A 27,989-nucleotide genomic window follows, 5' to 3' on the forward strand; every position below is an offset into this window, starting at 1 on the left:
CTGCGCGCCGGCCGCCGCGCGGCGCTTCGGCCGCGGGCCGCGTGGCGGCGCTGGCGCTGGCGCGCGGCGCCCGGTGGTTGACCCCGCTACGTCACGCGGAGTTTGTAAACACGGGGACGCGGCCCGTGTCAGTGGCCGGCGCTGCTCAATGAATGCGTGCCCGACGTCGCACGCACCCTCCGGCGCGGCGCAGGGCGTGGCTTTGACAGGGAGGCCAGTCCAGCCAGCGCGCCGAAGCACCGGAATGCTCTACTGCTTCACAAGCGATACGTGGTGATTAAAAAAAATCGGAAATGGTGTTTCTTTGCAAATAATTTTGTGTGTTCATCTGCGTCAGGTTTATCCCCTTGAATGTAGTCCCCAGGAAATGTTATTCCTTTCTACCAGCTCTTTCTCCACGCCACCAAACGCTTCTGGAACTAAATCTTTTATACGTGAAAACTTCTACTCCCTCACCGGTCGAACATCCTTATGTGACAAAATACCTCTGATTTGAATCGCTAATAACTACGAGACTAATAATGCAAAAGCAGTGGTTGAGCCCACTAGGGCAGGTCGTTTATGTGTTTGTCGGGCAGTATGATTTTTTGCCTATGACGTCATCTTACCAGTGTAGGCGCATGCGCGTTGTTGTTACGAATTAGCTTTGCTTAAAATTATAAATTAATGTAGCGTGGGAACGCTATTAGCTAAGACATTGCTTCGGGTGTCATTGTGAGGAGCACTGCAAGGGCCCAAAAAGAGACCATAAAAATATTCGCGGGAACATAAGTGAAAATCGGCATTAACCTGAAAATTATAAAATAGTGAAAGATGAGTCCTTACATGATTCGTAAATATGGTAGTTATTATGGAAAACGCAAGTCTGGGGTAAGCGTAATAAGTTGTGTGCCGAGCGAATGCAACATTCTGCAACCAGTACACTGGTATGTCTAATCATTGTATTAAAGAGATTGATAATTAAAATATAAATTAACACGGAACACTTGTTATGATTTTATCCACATGTCTTAACGAAAAATCGACGGCGCAGACCCGAACTGCGCGTATACAATTTTTTTGGGATAGCTTTTAGCTCTTAGGACAGCAACCAGCCACAAATTTACTTTCAGTTCCTTTATCCAAAGGGTACCGTTACCGGTTTCGAATCATTGTGATTCATCATAAGTTACACGCTTTCTTTATGACATGTGGTGTGTTGTTTACAGATTAATTGTCCTAAAATATAAATAATACATAATTATAAACACGCCAAACACAGATGGTTGCGTTACAGATTTTCGTTGCATGTGACTTACGTGAAACGTCGGTTTGGAGTGGTTGTTTCCATAAAATTTGTCCAACAGATGTAAATGCATTCCCACTGCATTCTTACTGTTGCACACGTAAATTGTTCTCACTGTACACTTTTGTCACTGAGAAGATTTCTAGCACGCATCACACATTTTGATACATACAAAGAGCTTACAAACATATGAGTATCACAGATGCTATGATATATCGTAACATTTGACGATGCTGTCCTATGTTTGGAAAGGATCATGATCCATGTCATCATATGACAAAATTGCATTAAGCTTTTAGCTCTCTGCACGGTGAGTTTTTTATATTTCTATTTTTTAATCTCATCTCCACTTGAAAAGGGAGTGTCCATTACGGTTTCCTTTATTTTTGGGAACAGAAAAACCCTCACGGGACCGTATCTGCCGAATATGCAAATGGGACATCAGTAAAGTAGGCTACCGATTGTGGACAAAAATTCACGAACAGGCGACGAAATATCAGCAGGGCAGGCGCATCATTGTGGTCTAAAAGCCATGAATCGTTTCACCACAACTCCGGGCGGTTTGTCTCAGATTATCTTACGCAAACGGCTTTGATCTTGTAAACAGTACCCTACTTCATATTCTCTGCTCGATCTTGTGCCGAGAATTCAAGGCACAGTACACCATTAAAAACAGAGTATAACCATCACATCTTACGCACTTTTCGAGCTCTTCCGACATTCCAGAATGCTTCCACTGGGATGACTGACCCTTAGATTCGACGTCATATCCGGAAACCCATGTCTTTGACCGATTATGACACGTTAAATTCAAATGGTTCATATGGCTCTAAGTACTGTGGGACTTAACATCTGAGGTCCTCAGTCCCCTAGACTTAGAACTGCTTAAACCTAACTAACCTAAGGACATTACACACATCCATGCTCGAGGCAGGATTCGAACCTGCGACCGTAGCAGCAGCGCGGTTCCGGATTGAAGCGCCTAGAACTGCTCGGCCACAGCGGCCGCTGACACATTCAATTACTTTAATTACTTCCTCATCGTTGTTGATTTCATATAGCGATGCCGCTATTTTTGTTCGAAATTTAAGGATCTTGGAACAAATTTTGCTGTCATACGTTTCACACCCAAAACTTCCCAAATAATTTCGTGGAATGAGCCAGGCGATAAGTCTACATCATCAGCGACGACCCTGACTGTAATCTGGCGTTCGTTCATAATTTCACTTTCTCCACATTTTCATCGGTTGATGATGTATTGGGGTCTCGTCATTTTCAGTGTCTTCACAGTCTTCTTCGAAACGCTTATATCAACCGTATACCTTTTTTCTCCTAACAGATTCTGCAAAAGCAATATTTAACAATTCTAAAACTTACGCGTGCTTTATTCCGTTCTTAAAGAAAATTTCAGTACAAGTTCTGTGGCCCATTCTTATGTGTTGGTAAATGTGCCAACACCTTGTAGATAGAGGCGGCCGAAATCTAACGCAGACGGGCGTGAACTCTGGAACAGGATAAGTAGTGAATTCTCATAAGAAAAGTATGCAGCTCCTCGAATACTTAACTTTTATTTATCCTTGTTGTGAATACAGCATTCTTGATGAGACATTTCATACGATAACTATCAAACTATGTAAGGCTAATGGCGCCTTGCTAGGTCGTAGCCATGGACTTAGCAGAAGGCTATTCTAACGGTCTCTCGGCAAATGAGAGAAAGGCTTCGTCAGTGTAGTCGCTAGCAAAGTCGTCGTACAACTGGGGCGAGTGCTATCCCGTATCTCGAGACCTGCCTTGTGGTGGCGCTCGGTCTGCGATCACACAGTGGCGACACGCGGGTCCGACATGTACTAAATGGACCGCGGCCGATTTAAGCTACCACCTAGCAAGTGTGGTGTCTGGCGGTGACACCACACATTCTTATACAATATGAATAATCACCGAAACTATCAAGAGACATGTACCGTTTTGAAAGCTGATAACAGACTGAATATTCTATATGACTAATACTGAACAGAGTGTTTTGAGACATGTTTACCAACATAACGATCAAAAAATCGTGTGAAACGACTTACGCAACTCGCATGATTATAAAATTTCCGTAACTTTTTGAACCCACGTCGTATCACAGACAGAAAAGGATCTCTCAGTATACATACAGAAATGATGACAAAGAAGGAAGGAACAGTTTAGAGAAGTAGCTAGGGACCCGTAAAAACAGAGAAAGGCCCATTTAGATACAGAAGATGTCCAGAGCTTAAAGAAAGGAAAAGGAAAAGAAAATGCCTACGATAGGCAACGGTAGACGCATTATAGGATTTTTAAGTCCTCCTTAGCAGCCCATTTGTCGAAGCAAGGAATGAAGAAAGAGCTGGCAGAAATTGTCGCAACAGAAGACATGGTGCAAAACAAAACTAGCTGTAGAAATTTGATAGAAGCATCCAGGATTTCCGGATGCTGGGCAAAGAAAAAAGAAAGCATTGCGAAAGAATGAAGAGCTATAGAAAACCGAGAAGGGAAGTGCAGAATAGACGAAAATCAGTTCATTCGGTTATTTTACATAGCGGATGGGTGACTACTCACGGAAGACCGAAGATGTGTACGCATTGTCTGTTGCATGTTATGGTGCTATAATTTTATAGTTCTCTGTGCTTATTCCTTTCCAAGTTTGGTGCTTTGTTAAGTCCCGTGAAATACGACGAAGACTTCCTCGATCTCAAGATTGTTCAAATGTCTCTGATCACTATGGGACTTAACTTCTGAGGTCATCAGTCCCCTAGAACTTAGAACTACTTAAACCTAACTAACTTAAAGACATCACACACATCCATGCCCGAGGCAGGATTCGAACCTGCGACCGTAGCGGTCGCGCGGTTCCAGACTGTAGCGCCTAGAACCGCTCGGCCACTACGGCCGGCTTCCTCGATCTCACAACTGCGAGCACCGATTATCCTTAAGTCAATCTCTTCGGAAGAAATGTCACCTACTAAGTTGTCACACGGTAGCAAATTCGCTCTTCGTATTTGGTGGTTCGTGCTTAAACCGACTGCGCATTGAACAAAAGTTACGCGAGAGTTTAAAATTTCTTGTAAATCTAGAGCTCTCTGCATCAGTTGGCAGAGTTTTATATAAAGTGTACGGCGTCCATGCCCTTTCGCTTGGTACCGTCTGCGTATGATTCCCACTTCTGAGGAATTTGAATTTGTGAAATATTCGACGAAGTTTTAATCACGCCTCTGATTTTATTACTTTCAGAGTAGCACTCGCCTCAGTTCTTTCTGCATAAAGTCTCTCCATTTCTACTTAACACTCTGGCAACCTTCTTGCCTTTTGCTGATACGAGCATAAATGTATCGTAGAGAGTTAGCAGACTTCCCACTTTTTTTTTATGGAGCACAAGAAGGTTCATTATGCTCGCTGAAAAATACAGGAACTGACTTTTCAGATACAACGCCGTTATCTGTAATGGAGTACTGTCTGATAAAAAGTTACACAAATATTCATTCGCATATTGATAATATTTCAAAGTAGTGCAAGTGCTGGCAACTTGCTTGAAATGTTCAGAAATGTAAAATTGTACAGTTCACAAAACGAAAAAAAAAACAACGTAGCGTCAGATAAGTACAATGTCAGTGATTCGCTATTGGAATGAGTCAAGTGAAGTACTTAGGTGTAACACTTTGTACGGATATGAAATTGATCGATCACATAGGCTCACTCGCGGATAAAGCACACAGTGGCAAACTTCTTTTTATTGGTAGAATACTGGGGACATGCAGACAGTCGAGAAAGGAGATTGCTTACAAACCATTCGTGCGAGCCATGCTATAATATTGGTCAAGAGTGTGGAATGCATAGCAAATAGGACTAACGAGGGATATTGAACGTACACAGAGAATGGAAGCACATATGGTCAGAGGTTTGTCTCACGGGAGAGTGTCACTGAGATATTGAGAGGACTGGACTAGCATACTCTCTAAATATAGCCGCAAACTATTCCGAGAAAGTCTACTAACAAAGTTTCAAGAACCAGCTTTAAATGATGACCCTAGGAATATGCTCATACGTATCGCTCCCTCGAGTATTGTGAAGACAGTATTGCACTAATTACGAAAACGAGCACAACCAATTAAACAATCAATCTTCTCCCGCTCCATACGTGAATGGAAAGGGAAAAAGCCCGTTTATAAAGCATATAATGGGAAGTTTCCGTTTGCCGTGCACTTCGTCGTGGTTTGCAGAGTAGTCCGTAGCCCACCAGATGTGATAAATATTGTACTAGGTGTAAGTCACCTTTTCGACAGCATCATCTCCTAAATTTTGGTAATACGGCTTTAAATCGATACTTTTGACAAAGAATATCAATTTTTGTTATTACTACCACTGCTGCTAGTTATACGAAAATCGTCGTGCAAGGAGAGGGGGGGGGGGGGGGAGGGGGGGTACGTCTTCTTACGATCGCTGGCTGAGTTATAAAGTGTCAAAAAGATTTTTTTTTCAGTAACTTTATCTGTCGTGGAGTATGTCTCCTGTTTCGGGTCATTCAAGAAATAATGTTGCCCTCACCCCCACACCCCTTTTTTTCCAGAAAATACGAGAGTGAGTCAAATGAACACCTTAAATTTGTAATAAAAAAATCGAAATTTCGCGCCATTATCCTGTAAGTTGGTAAGCGTGCTACAAACAGCGTGCAGAATGGCCTGTAGGTGGCAGCATAGTGCAGATGCACACACATCGTCGCAGTATCAGTAAAAAGATGCAGGCCCACTTGCGACTTGCACCAGGGAAGAACACCGTTCTGTTATTCCGTTTTTGCGTAGTGAAGGTGTGAAACCGATTGAAATTCATCGACGAATGAAGGTTTAGTACGGTGATACATGTTTGTCACAGCAGCAAGTCTACGAATGGAGTAGGAAGTTCGCAAATGGTGTGACTTCAGTGGAAGATGCTCCTCGTCCAGGTCAGGCACAACGAGTTGTGACTCCACAGAACATTGCAGCAGTTGAGGCCATAGTGAAGGAAAACCGCCAAGTGACACTGAATGACACTGAAGCATGTTTACAGATCAGTCATGGGTCAGCACACCACATTGTGCATGATGTGCTCCAGTTTCACGAAGTGTTTGCAAGACGGGTGTCACGGCAGCTGACTCCTGAAATGAGAGAACGACGTGTTGATGCTTGTGAAGAACTTCCTCGGCGCTTTGAACGAGAAGGTGATGGCTTCCTTGCAAGAATCGTTACTGGGGACGAAACCTGGATTCACTTCCACCAAACGGAAACGGAGGGAGCGAGCAAGGAATGGTTCCATTCCTCATCGCCAAAACCAAAGAAGTTTCCAACAGAACCATCACCAGGGAAAGTTATGCTGACTGTCTTTTGGGACGAAAAAGGCGTCATTTTGGAGTATTACATGCCTAGAGGGACCACTGTCACCAGTGCATCATACACATCTCCTAGAAATCATCTGCGGCCTGCAATCAAAGCAAAGCGACATGGATTGCTGTCAGCAGGTGTCCTTTTGCAGCATGACAGTGCAAAGCCCCACACTGCCCGTACAACAGTTGCAATAATCACTGACCTGCATTCTGAGTGTCTTCCTCATCCAACATACCAGACCTGGCCCCAAGTGATTTCCATATGTTTGAACCTCTCAATGACGCAATGGGAGGAAAGAAGTTCCGTTCTGATGAAGTGGTACGCCACGCGGTGAATGGGTGGTTGCGCGGACTACCAAACGAATTTTTTTCTAAAGGAATTTATGCACTTTGTAAGCGCTGGACCTAATTCTGCACCCATATTAGTTCGTTGTACCCTTAACTTTTCCCTTCTCTCCGCCGAGTCCTTTCTGCGTTTCCTTCCTCCGCTTTTACCCATTCCCTTCGCGTCTGCTCTGTTCCCCCCTTCTGAGTCCTCTCCCTTCGTCTTTCCCGCCCCCCCCCCCCCCCCCCCCGCCTTTCGTTTTTTCCTCTCTTCCCCCTTTTTCTTCCCCCTCCTCTGTCCAGGTGCCCCCCTCCCATCTGCCCTTGCCTGAGTGTCATCTTCGTCCCGACCTTTTAGTGCAGTGTTCCTAGTGATTGTTAAGTGTTGTGCGTCTTTTCCGAAGTGTTGTGAACGGACATCATGCTGTCGCAGGGTGTGATTTTTTTTATATATGTCTCTTGCGAACAGAATCCAGACTATCGCCGTGTTTTTTAATTGTCTGTCTACTTTTTCCATGTCTGCTTCTTGTCTATTTTATTATCATCGCTCACCATTACTTTTGTTCTAACTTTCCACAATTTTCTGCCGTTTTACAATTTACGTCGCCGTTTTATCGCCTGTTTTTGTTGTTTCTTATCTTCTTATGTTTTAAAAATTCAGAACCCATTGCAGCTGCGGACTACTGCAATTGCCATACGCACTCAAGACTAAGACAGGAAATCGTAATCAATTTTCCCACGGACAAGGCTGATGGTGGACCCGCACAACCCCCCTGAAGTAGACGGAGCGACTGTTTACCGAGCAAAAAGCTATCAAACAGTTGCAAGAACATCCCGCGCTGCACTTATGTGGAGACTGTATGAACTTCCTCTCACCGATATGATTCATAGTAACAACAATAATAATAAACTGAGTGAAGTATTCAATGGAAATGACAATGAGCGTTTGGCGTCATTGGCCGGGAGGCCCCTTGCGGGGCAGGTCCTGCCGCCTTGGTGCAGGTCTTACTACATTCGACGCTACATTGGGTGAACTGCTCCCTGGATGGGGATGAATGATGATGAAGGCAACACAACACCCAGTCCCTGGATGATCTAGAAGCGGTGTCCTGTGACGTCCGACAACACCAAACGACGAGAACAACAACGAGCAAAATGGGGAAAAAAGAAGGTTCAAATGGCTCTGAGCACTATGGGACTTAACATCTATGGTCATCAGTACCCTAGAACTTAGAACTACTTAAACCTAACTAACCTAAGGACATCACACAACACCCAGTCATCATGAGGCAGAGAAAATCCCTGACCCCCCCGGGAATCGAACCCGGGAGCCCGGGCGTGGGAAGCGAGAACGCTACCACACTACCGCGAGCTGCGGGCGAAAAAAGAAGGAGGGTAAGCGCCTAGTTTCATAAGGCTGAGGTACCTGTATCGGATCTCATGTCGGCGGTTCTTTTACATTTCCACGTATTTTCATTGTGAACGTCCAAATTATCAGTATTTAATCATTCGTTTAATATTTTCCTAACCTTTGTCCTGAAAAAAAAAGTAGTGAAGGGTTTTTCCTTAAGGAGATAGGAAATGAAAAAGGGTTACACGAGAAAGATCAATCAAATCAATGTAGTCATTTCATTTGTATTATTGTTTCTTCATTTGCTACTAGTGTAATGCGCAGTCTTCGGAGAAGTGCAAGAATCAGTATAATACTGATCGTGGAAACATGAAGAACAATTCAATAATACCTGTCTGCATCGAACTGCAGTCGTGAAAAAGTTTCTCGTGGCTGCAGACATCTACTCCATACAGTAGCAACGCTGAATTTTTTGATGCGCATCTTTTTTTCAGTGTCCATTGAAAAACAAACTTCGTTTACAGTCACACAATTTCGCGGTGTAGCACCCATTTCGAACCATATCACCGAATACTGGTGCACATAACTGACAAAAAAGTTGTACCGTTAGCAAGATTCGAGCCACAGGCTTCGTGCATATGAAATTAAGCCCTTACTCGATCGGCTGCGGTCTGCTTACGTATTTGCGCCAAAAATTTTCATAGTCCATTTCCTCGAAAACAGTTGAGAGTTGCGTCTTGGTGTAGTTGAAGTAGTAGTCGTGCCCCAATATCCTGTCAATATGAATGAAATCGGCGAGGGGAAGTTCGTACAGTCCCCTTGTTAGGTGAAATAGCACCAACATAAATAAAGGATTCCCACTTTCACAGTAGCAAGGAGTACTGTAAAGGTATACACTGATGGCGACGTGCACCATAAATTAAGAGGGTATACACTACTGGCCATTAAAATTGCTACACCAAGAAGAAATGCAGATCATAAACCGGTATCCAATGGACAAATATATCATACTAGAGCTGACATGCGATTATATTTTCACGCAGTTTGGGTGCACAGGGAACAACCAACTCTGGCCGTCATAACGGCATTGATACGCCTGGGCATTGAGTGAAACAGAGCTTGGATGGCGTGTACAGGTACAGCTGCCCATGCAGCTTCAACACGATACCACAGTTCATCAAGAGTAGTGACTGGCGTAATGTGACTAGCCAGTTACTCGGCCTCCATTGACCAGACGTTTTCAATTCGGGAGAGATCTGGAGAATGTGCTGGCCAGGGCAGCAGTCGAACATTTTCTCTATTCAGAAAGGCCCGTACAGGACCTGCGACATGCGGTCATGCATTATCCTGCTGAAATGTACGGTTTCGCAGGGATCGAATGAAGGGTAGAGCCACGGGTCGTAACACATCTGAAATGTAACATCCACTGTTCAAAGTGCTGTCAATGCGAACAAGAGGTGACCGAGACGTGTAACTAATGGCACCCCAACCTATCACGCCGGGTGATACGCCAGTATGACGATAACGAATACACGCTTCCAATGCGCGTTCACCGCGATGTCGCCAAACACGGATGCGACCAACATGATGCTGTAGCAGAACCTGGACTCATCCGAAAAAATGACGTTTCGCCATTCGTGCACCCAGGTTCGTCGTTGAGTACACCATCGCAGGCGCTCCTGTCTGTGTTGCAGCGTCAAGGGTAATAGCAGCCATGGTCTCCGAGCTGACAGTCCATGCTGCTGCAGACGTCGTCGAACTGTTCGTGCCCGCATCTCGTGGTCGTGCGGTAGCGTTCTCGCTTCCCACGCCCGGGTTCCCGGGTTCGATTCCCGGCGGGGTCAGGAATTTTCTCTGCCTCGTGATGGCTGGGTGTTGTGTGCTGTCCTTAGGTTAGTTAGGTTTAAGTAGTTCTAAGTTCTAGGGGACTTATGACCACAGCAGTTGAGTCCCATAGTGCTCAGAGCCATTTGAACCATTTGAACTGTTCGTGCAGATGGTGGTTTCTTGCAAACGTCCCCATCTGTTGACTCAGGGATCGAGACGTGGCTGCACGATAACTTACTGCCATGCGGATAAGATGCCTGTCATCTCGACTGCTAGTGATACGAGGCCGTTGGGATCCAGCACGGCGTTCCGTTTTACCCTCCTGAACCCACCGATTCCATATTCTCCTAAGAGCGATTGGATCTCGACCAACGGGAGCAGCAATGTCGCGATACGATAAACGGCAATCGCGGCAGGCTACAATCCGACCTGTATCAAAGTCGGAAACGTGATGGTACGCATTTCTTCTCGCTACACGAGGCATCACAACAACGTTTCACCAGGCAACGCCGGTGAACTGCTGTTTGTGTATGAGAAATCGGTTGGAAACTTTCCTCATGTCCGCACGTTGTAGGTGTCGCCACCGGCGCCAACATTGTGTGAATGCTCTGAAAAGCTAATCATTTGCATATCACAGCATCTTCTTCCTGTCGGTTAAATTTCGCGTCTGTAGCACGTCATCTTCGTGGAGTAGCAATTTTAATGGCCAATAGTGTAGTTTACTGAGGAGGAGATACACTGCAATCGGATTGTCGTCATTTCTCATAGTTTTGTGGTACGTGAAGTTTAGAACTCAAATATCTAACTGCCAAAGGAATTCGATACAACCTCAAAAATTCTCTTGAAAATCGAGTTTGAAAATTCCCGCGCTTATTTAAGTCTCTAACTCATGGAGACTATGTTGGCGGGCCGCGCGGCTCTCTGGTGGAATGTTTGCATGTAGTACCGGTGGCTCATGTTCGATTCCCGGCCGATGCAAATTTTTTAAATATAACGCATTGTCTATCAGCATTTCCATGAAGTGGAAAATACTATTTAGAATTATTCTGTTTGTCAAGTTTTTACTAAATATAGGTAATTAAGAATTTTTATTTTGTGTCCGGTATTTAAATAGAAATAAAAAGAAATGCATTTTTCGTAAAAAAAAAAAAAGACAGCTAGATGTTAATTAGTATGTACTTGATGAATTTTGTATTTAAATGATGTATGTATTAGTTCTGAACGGAAACCACGAAAGAAAATAAAGATCCGAACGAGACTCGAACCAGTGATTACCAGTCTCGAACACAAACGATTTTGTTTTTCGCTTTTATATATTGTACACGTCAGGGAAACGCTCGTAGAACATGCGCCATTGATTAAAAAATTGCATTGGCCGGGAATCGGAACCAGGCCGTCCACATTGCAGGCGAGCGTTGTACCACTTTTTCTTTAATTACAAAAAGCTTCATTTCTATAGCCTACCATTTAATCGATTGTGCGTTGATTGTTGTTCTTCGGTCGCAGAGCCATACGTACTGTCGACAGAATTGGCCGTGAATTATTGAGTTAAGGCGCTCGGAAGATTTCGAAGTCGATTTTCTCGAGAATTTTTGAGAGTTGTGTGCAAAAACCCCTGGCGGACTATCATTTGAGTTCTGATTTTTTTTAACATTGTTATTTAATTCCCCCGCACCCCATAAGGGCAGACGGGTGGGCTGTCAGGGGCACAGGCAACCCGCGCTTTTCGGCCAAATGACAATAAAAAATTGAATGAGACGAAAAAGAAGAAACAGACAGTGGAGACATTTACACTGAATTTAAAACTTTTTAATGGTGAAAAAGAAAATTGACGTTTTTCGGTATGTGATAGATGATTTCTTCCACCAGTAGTTAAAAACAGTCTCTGGCACACTTGGCAGCGTGGCTACAGTTGCCAGAGACTGCAATCGTGTGTGTGTGTGTGTGTGTGTGTGTGTGTGTGTGTGTGTCATCTATTTTTGACGAAGGCCATACTGGCCGAAAGCTAATTTGTCACAGTCTTTTTGTTGTGCCTATCTGCGACTCGGCATCTCTGCTATACGGTGAGTAGAATCTATCTTTTTGATAAAATTGTTACATTCCATCCTGGATTTTCCGTTGTTTGACACTCTCTAAAATGGTTCAAATGGCTCTGAGCACTATGGGACTTAACTTCTGAGGTCATCAGTCCCCTAGAACTTAGAACTACTTAAACCTAACTAACCTAAGGACATCACACACATCCATGCCCGAGGCAGGATTCGATCCTGCGACCGTAGCAGTCCCGCGGTTCCGGACTGCAGCGCCTAGAACCGCACGGCCACCACGGACGGCTTGACACTCTCTCATATTTCTCCGTCTAAAAATTTGTGAACACCCGGAACGTGTACTGGTGAATCGCCACTGTGGGAGACATTAAATACCGAGTAAGAAATGGAGATGGTGGAGTGATTAAAGATCTGTATAAAGGAAAGTGTGGGCATCCTATTCCCCTGCATTTGCTGCCGTCCGCATTTCAGGATTGGCTGAAACCGCGTCACGTGACATTAGCATTAGCAGCCATCGTGGGGCCGAGCGTTACGTGTGAAGCCTAGAAAGTGTTGTTTATTTTCGAAGTTTTAAGTAGAATAATGCCTCAGTGCTGTGCTTTTGGCTGTTCGTTTCGAGACGAAAGGGGAGTAAAACTGTACAGAATTCCTTCCGAAAGGAGAGACGCAACAAGGAGGGGGCTTTTGGTCGCAATGGGAAAGGTTGCAGGAACTCGACTTAAACATTCAGTTAATTTTATTCATTTCTGGCATTTGTCTTTGCCTCCTTTTTGTATTTCTGTTACTTAGTTTCCAATCTATTCGAACAGCAAAAAACGGTCAGAAGGCCTAATAGGATGGTTTAATGGTAATTTAATTACAAAACAGAAATCTTTGAGATAAAACAACCACTGTTACCACATAAAACGAAGAAATAGTGAGTGCTACCGTACAAAATTATCATGACTGGTAAAAAATTTGACCTGATTGACTGTACAGTATGGTTTAAATTTATGTTTACGGTACTCTCAATAATAGTTTGTTCTTTGTTCCACACTATATAATGTACAAAATGAAAAAAAATGCAGTCGGCAAGTAGCGAACCTACGACCTCTCATTCAGTAGCCATTAAGGTTGCCAGGAGACTATTTTTACTGGTGCAACTAGGCCGCAAATCTACGGTCTATTGCCGGTCGGTGTGGCCGTGCGGTTCTAGGCGCTTCAGTCTGGAACCGCGTGACCGCTACGGTCGCAGGTTCGAATCCTGCCTCAGGCATGGATGTGTGTGATGTCCTTAGGTTAGTTAGGTTTAATTAGTTGTAAGTTCTAGGGGACTGATGACCACAGATGTTAAGACCCATTGTGCTCAGAGCCATTTGAACCAATCAACGGTCTATTAATACGAATACAGTTGTTCCTGTTTCCTACTGCCTACTTTTGATCGTAGGGCTGGTTTTATTCGAACACGTTTTAAAAATATTGTACCAAACAAAATTTTATGGGATAGATCTGACAAAAATATGAAGCATGCGTAACCATATAGGCACGTTTATCAGTTCTATTTACTAAGGTACTGATATATTTGAATCCAATGCTTTATTTCGTATAACAAAAGAGACATTGAGCGAATTTTCGTGTTACCGAGTAGGCCTAACAGGAACAAGAAGTGAGTCGATATAGAGCTTCAAATTAGCGATGGATTTTTTCCTTGCAACTGCGAACTGATATTGGTTCCATTTTGTCATGCTGACTATTTGATAGGACCAATTTAACGCGAATTACGAAAACAGGCGTTCAAATTCGATACCGCAACAAGGACTCCGAAATCAACTTTCGCTATTAATAAAGGGTAGCAGGGAAAAAACTTTGTTTTATGCTCGCCACACCGAGCGAGGTGGCGCAGTGGCTAGCACACTGGACTAGTATTCGGGAGGACTACGGTTCAATCCCGCGTCCGGTTATTCTGGTTTAGGTTTTCCATGATTTCCCTTAAATCACTCCAGGCAAATGCTGGGATGGTTCCTTTGGAAGGGATGGCCGACTTCCTTCCCCGTCCATCCCTAATCCTATGAGACCGATGACCTTGCTGTCTGGTCTCCTCCCCCAAACAACTCCCCCCCCCCCCCCCCCTCACCCATGCTCGCCGCAACAAATGCATTTTGTCTCATTTGGCTTAAATTTGTTGAGATTTTTTGTTGCTAAATATCCGACGTGTTCCGTTTAAAGTCACTGAGCAGTTTTAGCAGTTCATTAAACGGTTGAGTGCACTTGTCTAATATACCGGGTGGTCAAAATGTCAGTATAAATTTGAAAACTTAATAAACCACGGAATAATGTAGATAGGTAAAAATTGACACACATACTTGGAATGACATGGGGATTTAGGGGTTTTATTAGAACAAAAAAAAAAAACACCCCATATTGCTAGACGCGTGAAAGATCTCTTGCGCGCGTCGTTTGGTGATGATCGTGTGCTCAGCCGCCACTTTCGTCATGCTTGGCCTCCGAGGTCCCCAGACCTCTGTCCGCGCGATTACTGGCTTTGGGGTTACTTGATGTCGCAAGTGTATCGTCATCGACCGACATCTCTAGGGATGCTGAAAGACAACATCCGACGCCAATGCCATCCGGACATGCTTTACAGTGCTGTTCACAACATTATTCCTCGACTACAGCTATTGTTGAGGAATGATGGTGGACATATTGAGCATTTCCTGTAAAGAACATCATCTTTGCTTTGTCTTACTTTGTTTAGCTAATTATTGCTATTCTGATCAGATGAAGCGCCATCTGTCAGACATTTTTGAACGTTTGTATTTTTTGGTTCTAATAAAACCGCATATCATTCCAAGCATGTGTGTCAATTTGTACCTCTCTATCTACATTATTCCGTGATTTATTCAGTTTTCAAATTTATACTGACTTTTTGATCACCCGGCATACAGCTAAATATGCTGCAGAAGTTAATGTTTCACCAGCGGGCGGCGCAGTGGGCCCAAAATGGCGGCCACTGGCAAGTTGGCCGTACTTTCCCTATGCAGGGCTTTAGGAGTGATTAGAGAGCCTGTATAGGGAGAGAGTGGCCAATCGGACGATACGGCGGCCATTTTTCTGCCAAACTGCGGGCAGGACTTTTGAATGGCCAATAGTGGAGTAGTGGAGTACACACTCACCGAATCAAAAGCCCAAGACAATACGGCGAAATCATTCGTTAAATGCCTTTGTTTATAAGAATAATGTGTTATAATAATTTTCACACAGCCAATTTACATGTCTGTTTTCAAATGTAACTATGCATAGTGCAAGTTGTTTTATATGTAGTAGAAAGCAAAAACCACTCACTTCGCATAGAGTACCTTGGTTGTTTTCCACAAGGCTCCTGTTTGATTTATGTCAGCCTTGTTGACTGCGACTGCCCACTGCTTTCGTCTTTCTTCATTGCGTGGAAATGCTAACATGCGAAATCCACCTCGCCTCTATTGAAACAACCAAATGCAGCACAACCTGGCATCGTTTACGAACGTCTGCAGAACGAATTACAGATGTCAAAAACAATACTGTACAATTACTGACGTGTTTACTTCAAACATGTAGGCCTACCGACTTCATCACAAAACGCTTCATTATTTCAACTCGTATTTAAGATCGCAAACGCTAATTACGTACTAAAAACGATATACAACTAAATCGAACATGCATGCACAACACATAACAAGTCTCTCAATAATTCAAATAACTTTTAATCGTTTCCAAAAGTCCTCTGAACTTCAATTCAACTCGAAAGCACGGCGAACATACGAAGCGCGGGAGACGTTTGGCAGAAAAATGGCGCCAAAGCTAATCAACCAATCACGGGCAACTTCACCTATGGCCACTCTCTCTGTATACAGGCCCTCTAGGAGTGATTAAGCAGTTCTTTACTTGTGACATGCAAAAAGTTTGAAGACGTGGCAAGAAGTACTAATACGTCCCACACTTTTTGCATGTCACAAGTAAACAACTATTTACGACTGTCATTCATCTGACGTAATACAGGTTCGTTAAATCTTTAGCATTATGCACTTCCGATACGAAACAAATTCTATATACTATATTTTTTATTTACGTTACTTTCATTGCAATATGTCTAGTAAACGAACTTAAAAGGAGATATGTGCAAGTAACGAATAAGTTTTACAGCCATTGTATCAAATTTTCCTGTGCTGTACGTAGTAGGCTGCTATGAGTATATTATAGCTGTAAAGAAAGGCATTTAACGAATGATTTCGCCATATTGTCTTGTGCTTCTGATTCGGTGAGTGTGTACTCCACTACTCCACTACTGGCCATTCAAAAGTCCCGCCCGCAGTTTGGCAGAAAAATGTCCGCCGCATCGTGCGGTTGGCCACTCTCTCCCTATACAGGCTCTCTAGGAGTGATGGACTTGCAGCGCTCGAAGTGGCCTGGCGGCGAACTAAGGACGTATTACTGAAGGACCTATACGAGTTAAAAACTCTCCCCCCGCCAGTGCTGCGCACAATCCACGGCTGGTGGGCCACTCCCGCAGATGCGAGACAGCCATCACGGAAGCGTCCGCGCTTGTAGGAACATACCTTCAGAAATGTTCGCCTAGTATAAAGCTGGGAGCGTCGTGTTGGTAGGTATATAGATGAGCACAGAGAGCGGTGTGTTGCGTGTTGCAGGCTGCCCGGCGCAGTGCGAGGCGCGAGCGTGCGACGCATCCGGCGGCTGCTGCCACGCCAGCTGCCTGGGCGGCTGCTCGGGGCCCAGCGACCGCGACTGCTTCGTCTGCCGGCACGTCGCCATACCGGGCCGCTGCGTCGCGCGCTGCCCGCATGGCCTCTACCAGGTGAGTGAAGCATCCCCAACTCTTCTTTTTTTTCCTTTATTGTGATTTCATCACAAGGCGGGCTGTCAGCAGCTGAGTACGCCGCTCTTCAGCCTTGGGATTTACAATAAATGATAAATAGAGGTGGCACAGAGAATACAAGCAAAACGGCGGGCAAAACAATGTAGACACTAAAAAACAAAAAACACGGAGCCGTTCACGCATGACGAGAAAACATCACTGACACTAGTTGACACGGCGCACAAAACATAGATGATGGCGATGGTACACTTGAACAGTGGCGACGTGACGGCGAACAAACACTAAACACAAACGAACGCACACACACGAGACACTGACGGCGATGACCTCCGGCGCGCGAATGTTCACTGTGCGTGTGCGAGTCCGGGGACCTGCCCAGAGAGGAGGAGGAGGAAGGGGAGTGGGAGAGCGAGAGGGGATAGCAGAGAAGCCATGGGCAGGGGAGATAGGGGGAGGGAGGAAGGGGAAAGGAATCCCGGGGGAAGAGGGGTGGAGGGAGGGGAGGGGAGAAAAGGAAAGAAAAGGGAAGGGAAGAGAAGGGAGGGAGGGTGCCTAAAGGAAGGGACACCGGAAGTGGGGGGGGGGAGCAGGGTCAAAGTTGATAGGAGGGGTAGATGGAGGGGAGGAGGACATCATCAGGGAGGGGGAGCTGGTGGAAGCCACCTTGGGAGAGGGTATGGAGGGTTGAGAGATGGAGACCGGGTGGGACGTGGGAATACAGGCGTGGCAGCGGGCGGGGGTGGGAGAGGATCGGGGAGACGAGCGGGTGAGGAGGATCGAGTTTACGGGAGGTGTACAGGATCCGTATCCTTTCAAGGAAAAGGAGGAGGTGGGGGAAGGGGATGAGATCGTACAGGATCTGCGTGGGGGAGGGGAGACGGATGCAATAGGCGAGGCGGAGAGCATTCAAGGATTTGGAGGGATTTATAAAAGGTAGGGGGGGGGGGGCGGAGATCCAAGCCGGATGGGCATAACAAAGGATAGGGCGGATGAGGGATTTATAGGTGTGGAGGATGGTGGAAGGGTCCAGACCCCACGTACGGCCGGAGAGGAGCTTAAGGAGACGGAGTCGGGAGCGTGCCTTGGCTTGGATTGTCCGGAGGTGGGGAGTCCAGGAGAGGCGACGGTCAAGGGTGACGCCAAGGTACTGAAGGGTGGGAGTGAGGGCGATAGGACGGCCATAGATGGTGAGATATACATCAAGGAGGCGGAAGGAAGGGGTGGTTTTGCCTACAATGATCGCCTGGGTTTTGGAGGGATTGACCTTTAGCAACCACTGGTTGCACCAAGCGGTGAACCGGTCAAGATGGGATTGGAGAAGGTGTTGGGAGCGCTGCAGGGTGGGGGCAAGGGCAAGGAAGGCGGTGTCATCGGCAAACTGGAGAAGGTGGACGGGGGCTGACGGCGGCGGCATGTCCGCCGTGTACAAAAGGTACAGAAGGGGGGAGAGGACGGAGCCTTGGGGCACACCGGCGGAGGGGAAAAAGGTGTAGGAATCTGTGTTATGGGTGGTGACATAGGAAGGACGGCGGGAGAGAAAGGAGCCGATCAGACGGACGTAGTTAATTCCCCAACTCTCTTGTGGTTTCCTTTTTAGGTACTCCATGTCGACGTCTGCTCGTAGATACGTATCGTCGGTAGGTTTTCCGGCTTCTTCCCGACGTGACAGCGACGACTCTTCGCTGAGGTGCGGGCCTCAAATCACATAAACCCTCCGACAAAGACACAGCAATACCCATCGGCCCACCATTGTAACCAGAAAATATTAAAACGACAGAAAAACCTCCCTCCAGAGAAACCAAAAAAGTAGCACTCACACAATACAGTAACATAAAAAAACGCAACGTAAAACAAGAAAAAGTATAGGACCCACCAACACCTAACTAAGGAAATGAGGCCTGTACATTTTGCTGACTACTTTCATAAATGCAAGAAATAAACAATAACCTTTAGGAATACTCTTCCTCCAACAATATTCATCTAAACGGCCTTGCAACACTGAAATCCTTCTCTTTCCCCACAATGACGCCCAATGATTGCAAAAATTTTGTAGTTGATTTACGGTCACTCATTTTCTGAAGCAGAATTTTCGCAGTAAAAACTACTGACTCATCCACAACGAACACCGTGAGAACACAAGACCTTATAAATCACGACTACTTATAAATCACGACTACATTCATTAACAAAATATGCCGAAAACAAATTTCGAGATGAAAACAAAACAATCTACATCGAATTTTTAATATACGAGCGTAACGAGGAAATCCAGAGAAATCATTTAACGTTCATCGACAGCAATCAGCGGCACAAACAAAATAACATCATACATTACGTCATTGGTCAAAGCCGACCGGTGGTATCGGACACTAGAATTTACCCTAAAGTCCAATCTAATTATTGTCTCGCTGACTGACACGGGTTCCCCGCCCCTTAACGAAACAATCAAGGAAAAAAGGCCGCAATAATGACGATCAGGACTTTTTTTATAAGTTTTTCATCACAAGATTGTAACGTCACTGCCTTCTCCATGACGGAGCTTCCGTGGCTTTGCTGTACTTAGACGTTAAACTACTTGCTCGTATACTATAATTTTAATTTGCAATTACCGAAATCTGATTCTACACTATTTTCTCCTCTAAAAATTATATTCTTAATTTTAAATTATTCTTTCTATAGATTTTATCACTGTAAACTCAACCGAGGTGTTACATGAGGAAACCCAGCGTCTGCTCCACTGTGTACTTACTCACTAATCACACTCACCAGAGCTTGTACTGCTCTTGCTGATAAAATAACCAGCTGTTACGCACACAACCGTTTCTTTCTTCTTTTTTTCCCCTCTAAACCCAAACATGTTTTAGCACAATAGTGCCATCGTCATTCAGTTTACTTTATTCAAATGTGTAAAATGTGAGCACGTTTTGAGTGATAATTATTCTACGAAGAACAGCTAGATGATGTTATCGTAAGTCTTGGTTGGAATTTTGCCTGCGAAAACATTTCGCGACTAGATTTGCGATTATTTACGTTTAGATTTGAAAAATCCTTTTTAATCAGTATTCCAATAAGTTGTTGAGAAGTGACACAAAACAGTGCACATACACGGTCGAGTCACATTAATGTCACCGTCTCCTACACTGTGTGATCCAAACTATCCGGACACCCCCAAAAACATATGTTTTTCATATTAGCTGGATTGTGCTGCCATCTACCGCCAGGTACTCCATATCAGCGATCTGAGTAGACATTAGACATCGTGAGAGAGCAGAATGGGGCGGACTTCGAACGTGCTCAGGTAAAAATGAAATGTCGTGTGGCTAAGGCCCCCCGTCGGGTAGACCGTTCGCCTGGTGCAGGTCTTTCGATTTAATGCCACTTCGGCGACCTGCGCGTCGATGGAGATGAAATGATGATGATTAGGACAACATAACACCCAGTCCCTGAGCGGAGAAAATCTCCGACCCAGCCGGGAATCGAACTCGGGACCTTAGGATTGACATTCCGTCACGCTGACCACTCAGCTACCGGGGCCGGACCGTGCTCAGGTAATTGGGTGTCACTTGTGTCATACGCCTGTACGCGAGATTTTCACACTCCTAAACATCCCTAGGTCCACTGTTTACGACGTGATAGTGAAGTGGAAAGTGAAGGGACACGTACAGCACAAAAGTATACAGGCCGATCTCGACTGTTGACTGACAGAGACCACCGGCAGTTGAAGAGGGTCGTAATGTGTAATAGACAGACATCTATCCAGACCATCACACAGGAATTCGAAACTGCATCAGGATCCACTGCAAGTATTATGCCAGTTCGACGGAAGGTGAGAAAACTTGGATTTCATGGTCGAGCAGCTGCTCATAAGCCACACATCACGCCGGTAAATGCCAAACGAAGCCTTGCGTGGTATAAGGGGCGTAAACATTGGACGATTGAACAGTGGAAAAACGTTGTGTGGAGTGATGAATCACGGTACACAATGTGGCGATCCGATGGCAGGGTGTGGGTGTGGCGGATGCCCGGTGAACGTCATCTGCCAGCGTGTGGTAGTGCCAATAGTAAAATTCGGAGGTGGTGGTGTTGTGGTGTGGTCGTGTTTTTCATGGAGGGGGCTTGCACCCCTTGCTGTTTTGCGTGGCGCTATCACTTCACAGGCCTACATTGATGTTTTAAGCACCTTCTTGCTCCTCACTGTTGAAGAGCAATTGGGGGATGGCGATTGCATCGTTCAACACGATCGAGCACCTGTTCATAATGCACGACCCGTGGCGAAGTGGTTACACGACAATAACATCCATGTAATGGGCTGGCCTGCACAGAGTCCTGACCTGAATCCTATAGAACACCTTTGGGATGTTTTGCAACGCCGACTTCGTGCCAGGCCTCACCGACCGACATGGGTACCTCTCCTCTGTGCAGCACTCGGTGCAGAACGGGCTGCCGTTCCCAAAGAAACCTTCGAGCACCTGAGTGAACGTATGCCTGCGAGAGTGGAAGCTGTCATCAAAGCTAAGGTTGGGCCAACGCCATATTGCCGCCGGAGTGGCCAAGCGGTTCTAGGCGCTACAGTCTGGAACCGCGCGACCGCTACGGTCACAGGTTCGAATCCTGCCTTGGGCATGGATGTCTGTGATGTCCTTAGGTAAGTTAGGTTTAAGTAGTTCTTAGTTCTAGGGGACTGGTGACGTCAGAAGTTAAATCACATAGTGGTCAGAGCCAACACCATATTGAATTCAATCATTACCGATGGAGGGCGCCACGAACTTGTAAGTCATTTTCAGCCAGGTGTCCGGACACTTTTGATCACATACTGTATGTCGGGGATAACGTCCAATAACCACTCACAGACGGCAGGTTGAAGCACCAGCAGTGGAGGGTATATAAAGCGTATGGGTACGCGATAAACAGTGCAGTCGTTGTCGTATTACGGGAACAGTGCGTTTTATGTGACGTCCAAAAGAGCACGGTCAGTGGTGTTACGGTCAAGTGCGGAAGCATTTCCAATACAGTTTAATTTGTAAACTGTTCGCGTGCCACCTTGCTTGAAGTACACCGTTCATGTCAAAGTGGCGTTATCCAAAACCGGCGCCGGAGCAACTGTGGTGCACCACGGGCCGTACATGTCAGGGGTGACAGTTCACGACTGCAGAGATGTGCACAGGTGAATAGACGTGCAACTGTTGAGCAGCTCAACACCCACGTTAACCAAGACGCTACCCAACCGTGTCACCTATCGACTCTTCAGCAAACCATTCTGTGTACGGACCTCGCAGCAGGCACCTGGTTCGTGCATCGGTGCTGACTCCTGTTCATCGGTGACGAGGGCTTGACTGTGCACGCCAGTATTGCATCTCGACGTCCACTGAGTGGCGACACCTAGCCTTTTCAAGTGAGTCACGTTTAAATGCTCCATCGGACAGATGGCCGTTGGCTTCTATAGCCCTGCAACAGTCGTTGTTGGCGCCCATAGTGGAGCTGGGAGCGTTATGCTCTGAGGAATGTTTTCGTGGCACTCTCTAGGCCTAAGCTCTTCGTTCGGGAAGGCACATGGATCAACACAAATATTCATCAATCCTTGAGGACCATGTCTACCCCTACATGTAGTTTTTCTCCCCAGTACAATAGGATAGACCAGCAGGACAGTTCAACGTGTCACACAGCTCGCAGTGTTTTTGTGTGGTTGGAAGAGCGCCAGAATGGGCTTACCACACCTCCCTGACCGTCAAACTCCCCGAGTTTAAGCCCAGTCGCGAATCTGTGGGACCACCTCGTCAGGCTGTTTGCGCCGTGGATCTTCAAGCGAGAAATCTGGCGCCGCCGGCCAACACACTGGACTCGGCAGGGCTTCAGATCCATGACAGTACCTTCCAAAGCCTCATCGACTCTTCTCCTGCACTCCGCGCTGCGAAAGGTGGTTATTCAGGATTTTGACTGGTAACGTTAATGTGACTGGACTCCGAATTTCGTGGAGCTTCGTTCGTAAATAACACATTTAAATGTTTACCAGAAGTCAATCCTGTTCTGTGTCAAGTCGCACTTGCTGTTCACTTGTTGTCAGATGGGTTTGCGTCGAATTCGAATATTTTTTAATTTCTCACTCCCTGTCTGCTGTGGCATTAGCAAAGGAAAACTACACACGAACACACTACTCTACGCAATGGCGCATAAAAGACAAATTAAAGGAACTGTACAGAAAAGACGACATATTGCGAATGTAGTATTTGTATTGTATTGGAATGGGGACCTAGAAACGACGGAGAGGCTTCGTTCCCGCCGCAGTGGTTCACAACCCCACAACAGGCTACAGCAATCCACTCATTCCACCGCCGCCCCACACCGAACCTGGGGTAATTGTGCGGTTCGGTCCACAGTGGATCGCCCCGGGAACGTCTCACACCAGACGAGTGTAACCCCAATGTTTGTGTGGTAATTACGGTGTACGCGTACGTGGAGGTTGCGCAGCAATCGCCGACATAGTGTAACCGAGGCGGAATAAGGGGAACCAGCCAGCATTCGCCGAGGCAGATGAAAAACCACTTTAAAAACCATCCAGACTGGCCGGCACACTGGACCGCGACACTAATCTGCCGGACGGATTCGTGCCGGGGACCAGGCGCTCCTTCCCGCCCGGAAAGCCGTGCGTTAGACCGCACGGTTAACCGGGCGGGCTGAAGGTAGTAACTGAATGCTACTATTAATTCATACCAAATATCCACAACAGCAAAAAACTCTATGGTTCATAGCCTTCGCACAGTACAATTATTAAGTAAACACTTGCTCTGACAGGACACGTTATAACAGAAATGTGGGAGCAAAATAGATAATAAAAATGGCATTTATTAAGAGTATGTTACAGATGTTACTTAACTTTGGCCCTGTTTGAATTGATGCCCTAAACTAATACAATGATATCAAAATACCAGAATGAGATTTTCACTCTTCAGCGGAGTGTGCGCTGTATGAAACTTCCTGGCAGATTAAAACTGTGTGCCGGACCGAGACTCGAAAGACAAAGGTCGCGTGTTCGAGTCTCGGTCCGGCACACAGTTTTAATCTGCCAGGAAGTTTCATATCAGCGCACACTCCGCTGCAGAGTGAAAATCTCACTCTGGAAACATCTCCTAGGCTGTGGCTAAGCCATGTCTCCGCAATATCCTTTCTTTCAGGAGTGCTAGTCCTGCATGGTTCGCAGGAGAGCTTCTGTAAAGTTTGGAAGGTAGGAGACGAGGTACTGACGGAAGTAAAGCTGTGACGACGGGGCGTGGGTCGTGCTTGGGTAGCTCAGTTGGTAGAGCACTTGCCCGCGAAAGGCAAAGGTCACGAGTTCGAGTCTCGGTTTGGCACACAGTTTTAATGTGCCAGGAAGTTTGATATCCAAATAAATTTGCCACCTCTAGGCAGTTTCTATATTGTCACTATACTTGATTGTAATTCGGCAGCCGGCCGCGGTGGTCTAGCGGTTCTAGGCGCTCAGTCCGGAACCGCGGGACTGCTACGGTCGCAGGTTCGAATCCTGCCTCGGGCATGGATGTGTGTGATGTCCTTAGGTTAGTTAGGTTTAAGTAGTTCTAAGTTCTAGGGGACTGATGACCACAGATGTTAAGTCCCATAGTGCTCAGAGCCATTTTTTTGTAATTCGGCAGACACACTGTTACCGATTCTAGTTCTCTGTAAGTAGCAAGTGCTATGTCGGAAGGTAATCTTCAAACTACTGTACTGAGCTGGGCTGCAGGCACCGAACCGAATAGTCCAACTGCCGGTGCGGGACTGCGTCATTGTCCACAGTGCATCATGTGTCGGTGGAAGGATTTCCATGTCTGCCAGTACAAGTCGAAGCTTGTCAGCGTCTTCTGGAGTCTGCTGCACAGAATAGAGACTCCAGGCGAGAGGTTTGTCCCTTTGTCGTGGCAGCCTCTCGCAGTTCTTGTTGCGTACTTCTTGCTTAGTACACGCAACATCACACACACACACACACACACACACACACACAGAGTGAGGGAGAGAAAGAGAAGGATGGGGAGAGAGAGAGAGAGAGAGAGAGAGAGAGAGAGAGAGAGAGAGAAAGGAAAAAAACAAAATTAAAATTCGGCGTCAAACCAACTTGACGAGTGAACGCCAGCTGGAACTGGAAACACAGAGGCAGCAGTAGCGCTCTGTTTTCTGGCGAAAACGTAATTTACGAAGTCCTGCGGGACGTGTCTAGAGTTTGCGCATGCTTCTCAACAACTTATGGAGATACAGGTGAAAAAGTATTTTAGAAATCTAAACGTGAGTAATCGCAAATATAAACGCGAAATATTTCACACAAAATTACGTTTTGATGTAAAATTGTGTTCACCCGTCAACCAAGACTCACATTAACATTATTTAGTTGTAGATGATAAACTACCAGAATCTGATGTTGTTCAGATACCGGGGGAGGTTCGAGTCCTCCCTCGGGCATGGTGTGTGTGTGTGTGTGTTTGTCCTTAGGATAATTTAGGTTAAGTAGTGTGTAAGCTTAGGGACTGATGACCTTAGCAGTTAAGTCCCATAAGATTTCACACACATTAGAACATTTTCTGATGTTGTTCAGAGGGCTCTACACGACCCAATAATAAAAAAATATCTGTTTTAGGCCTAATTTTCGTAGAATAATTACCAGTCAAATCATGATCACATTTAAGGGATTTGAATAAGGCTACCCGCTGACGATCGCACAAACGTGTTGAAATATGTTTGCATTTACATGAAAAGATGGTTGTTTCTATAACAGGCGGGCCTAATATCCAGTAATTCCTTACTAATGTTCTCCCACTACTTAGCTTTACTTGGGTGGCACAACTGCATTCACAATGGAGTTATGTTATTCGTGTGTACATAATACATTTGGATACCTCTAAAACGTACAAACACGGATGTTTTGTTTTCTGCTAACTAAAATTTCAGTTGGTAATCAGTTTATTACTGGTGTGACCGTTTTCGTCAATCATTTTTGTGGGATGTTGTTGCTCTGGAGCAGATCGCATTCAGCGCAAACGAGCGAGTCATTGAAAAGTGGCGCAGGATTCGAGCTAGCGCTGCCGGTGTAGCAGTTTACACTGAAGCGACAAAAGTCATGGGATAGAGATATGCACATTTACAAAGGGCGGTAGTATCGCGTACATAAAGTATAAAAGGGCCGTATATTTCCGGAGCTGTCATTTGTACTCGGGTGATTCATCCGAAAACGTTTCTGACGTGATTTTGGCTGCACGACGAGAATTACAGACTCTGAACGCGGAATGGTTGTAGGAGCTAGACGCATGGGACATTCCATTTCGGACATCGTTTGGGACTTCAATATTCCGTGATCCATAGTGTCGAGAGTGTGCCGAGATAACCAGATTTTAAGCCTTACCTCTTACAAGGACAACGCAGTGGCCGACGGCCTTCATTCAACGACCGAGAGCAGCGTCATTTGCGTAAAGTTGTCAGTGATAAACAGACAAGCAGCACTCAGTGAAATAATTGCAGTAATCAATGTGGAACGTACGACGAACGTATCCGTTTGGACAGTGCGGCGAAATTTGGCGTTAATGGTCTATGGCAACAGTTCCCCGTTGAAGTATGGAAGGGAATTGAGGTCCTTTGGAATTTAATGAAGAAGATTTGGCGACAGGAGGAGATGCCAGACGAGTGGAGAACTAGTGTACTGATCCCAATATTTAAGGGGATAGGTGATGTGTAAGACTGCAGTAACTATAGAGGTATTAAGCTGATGGCACACAGTGAAAATTTGGGGAAGAGTTATAGAAGCAAAATTACGCAAGGAGACTGTGGTGTGTGAAGAACAGTTTGGGTTCATGTGTGGAAGAGGAACGACTGATGTAATACATGCTTTAAAGCGGATAGTGGAGAGACACGGAGAGCTACAAGCCGATCTACATATGGCTTTCATTGATTTGGAGAAAGCATATGACAGAGTCCCAAGGGACGAAAAATGGAGAAGCATGAGAGAGCAGTGCGTGCCAGAGAAGTATGTGAGGTTAGTGAAGGAAATGTACAGAGGAGCAATGACACAGGTGAGAAGTAGTGTGGGCATGACAAAGGAGTTTCCAGTAAAACTAGGGTTACATCAAGGGTCTGCGCTTAGTCCCTACCTCTTTGGCCTGATTATGGATGTGCTGGTGAAAGATGTGAAGAAGGAAGCACCGTGGAATATGATGTTTGCGGATGATGTGGTTCTTTGTGAGCAGAGCATCGACAGACTTGAGGAAAAGCTGGAGGATTGGAGGAGGGCACTAGAAGAAAGACGGATGAAAATTATCAGGACAAAGTCAGAATATTTAGCACTGAAGGATGTGCAGATGAGGTCTTGCAAGATCCAGGATGATGAGCTGAAATCTGCAAATTTAAATACCTGGGGTCGTACATAAAGAGGCACGGAGGACTGGAAAGCGAGATACAACACCGAATAAATTGCGGTTGGAACAACTGGAGGAAAATGAGTGGAGTGTTGTGTGACAAGAAGGTGAGCATTGGGTTCAAAGGGAAAGTGTACAAGTCGGTGGTAAGGCCTGCTATGATATACGGGGAAGAGACATGGCCAATCATAGTAGTCCAGGAAAGGAAGATGGAAGTGGCGGAAATGAGGATGTTGAGGTGGATGTATGTGGTAACAAGTAAGGACAGGATTAGAAATGAATTTGGTAGAGGAGCTGTGAAAGTGGGACCCATGGGGAAAAAGATACAAGAGAGCAGGCTAAGGTGGTACGGACAGTTACAGAGAAAAGGGGAAGAGTATATCGGAAACAGAGTTGATGATGTAAAGATTGAAGGAGCGAGAAGGAGAGGAAGACCGAAGATGAGGTGGAAGGATAAGATATCCGGGGACCTAAGGCAGAAATGATGGAAGAAGGAAGAGGCAATGGATAGAGAACTATGGATGAGAAGGATCCAGAAGAGCA

At 45.7% G+C, this 27,989-nt stretch overlaps 1 protein-coding gene across 1 annotated transcript in view; it reads left to right on the forward strand.

Moving 5' to 3' along the window:
- The window catches only part of LOC124616577 (insulin-like peptide receptor), a 418,803-nt gene that overhangs the window by 300,158 nt on the left and 90,656 nt on the right, over positions 1–27,989 (forward strand). Inside the window, exon 5 of the mRNA XM_047144897.1 lies at positions 16,871–17,037. Coding sequence (XP_047000853.1) covers positions 16,871–17,037 — 167 coding nt within the window. The remainder of the gene's footprint in view (positions 1–16,870; positions 17,038–27,989) is intronic.

Source organism: Schistocerca americana, chromosome 5 (genome assembly GCF_021461395.2).
Source record: "Schistocerca americana isolate TAMUIC-IGC-003095 chromosome 5, iqSchAmer2.1, whole genome shotgun sequence".
NCBI classification, from domain to species: Eukaryota; Metazoa; Arthropoda; class Insecta; order Orthoptera; family Acrididae; genus Schistocerca; species Schistocerca americana.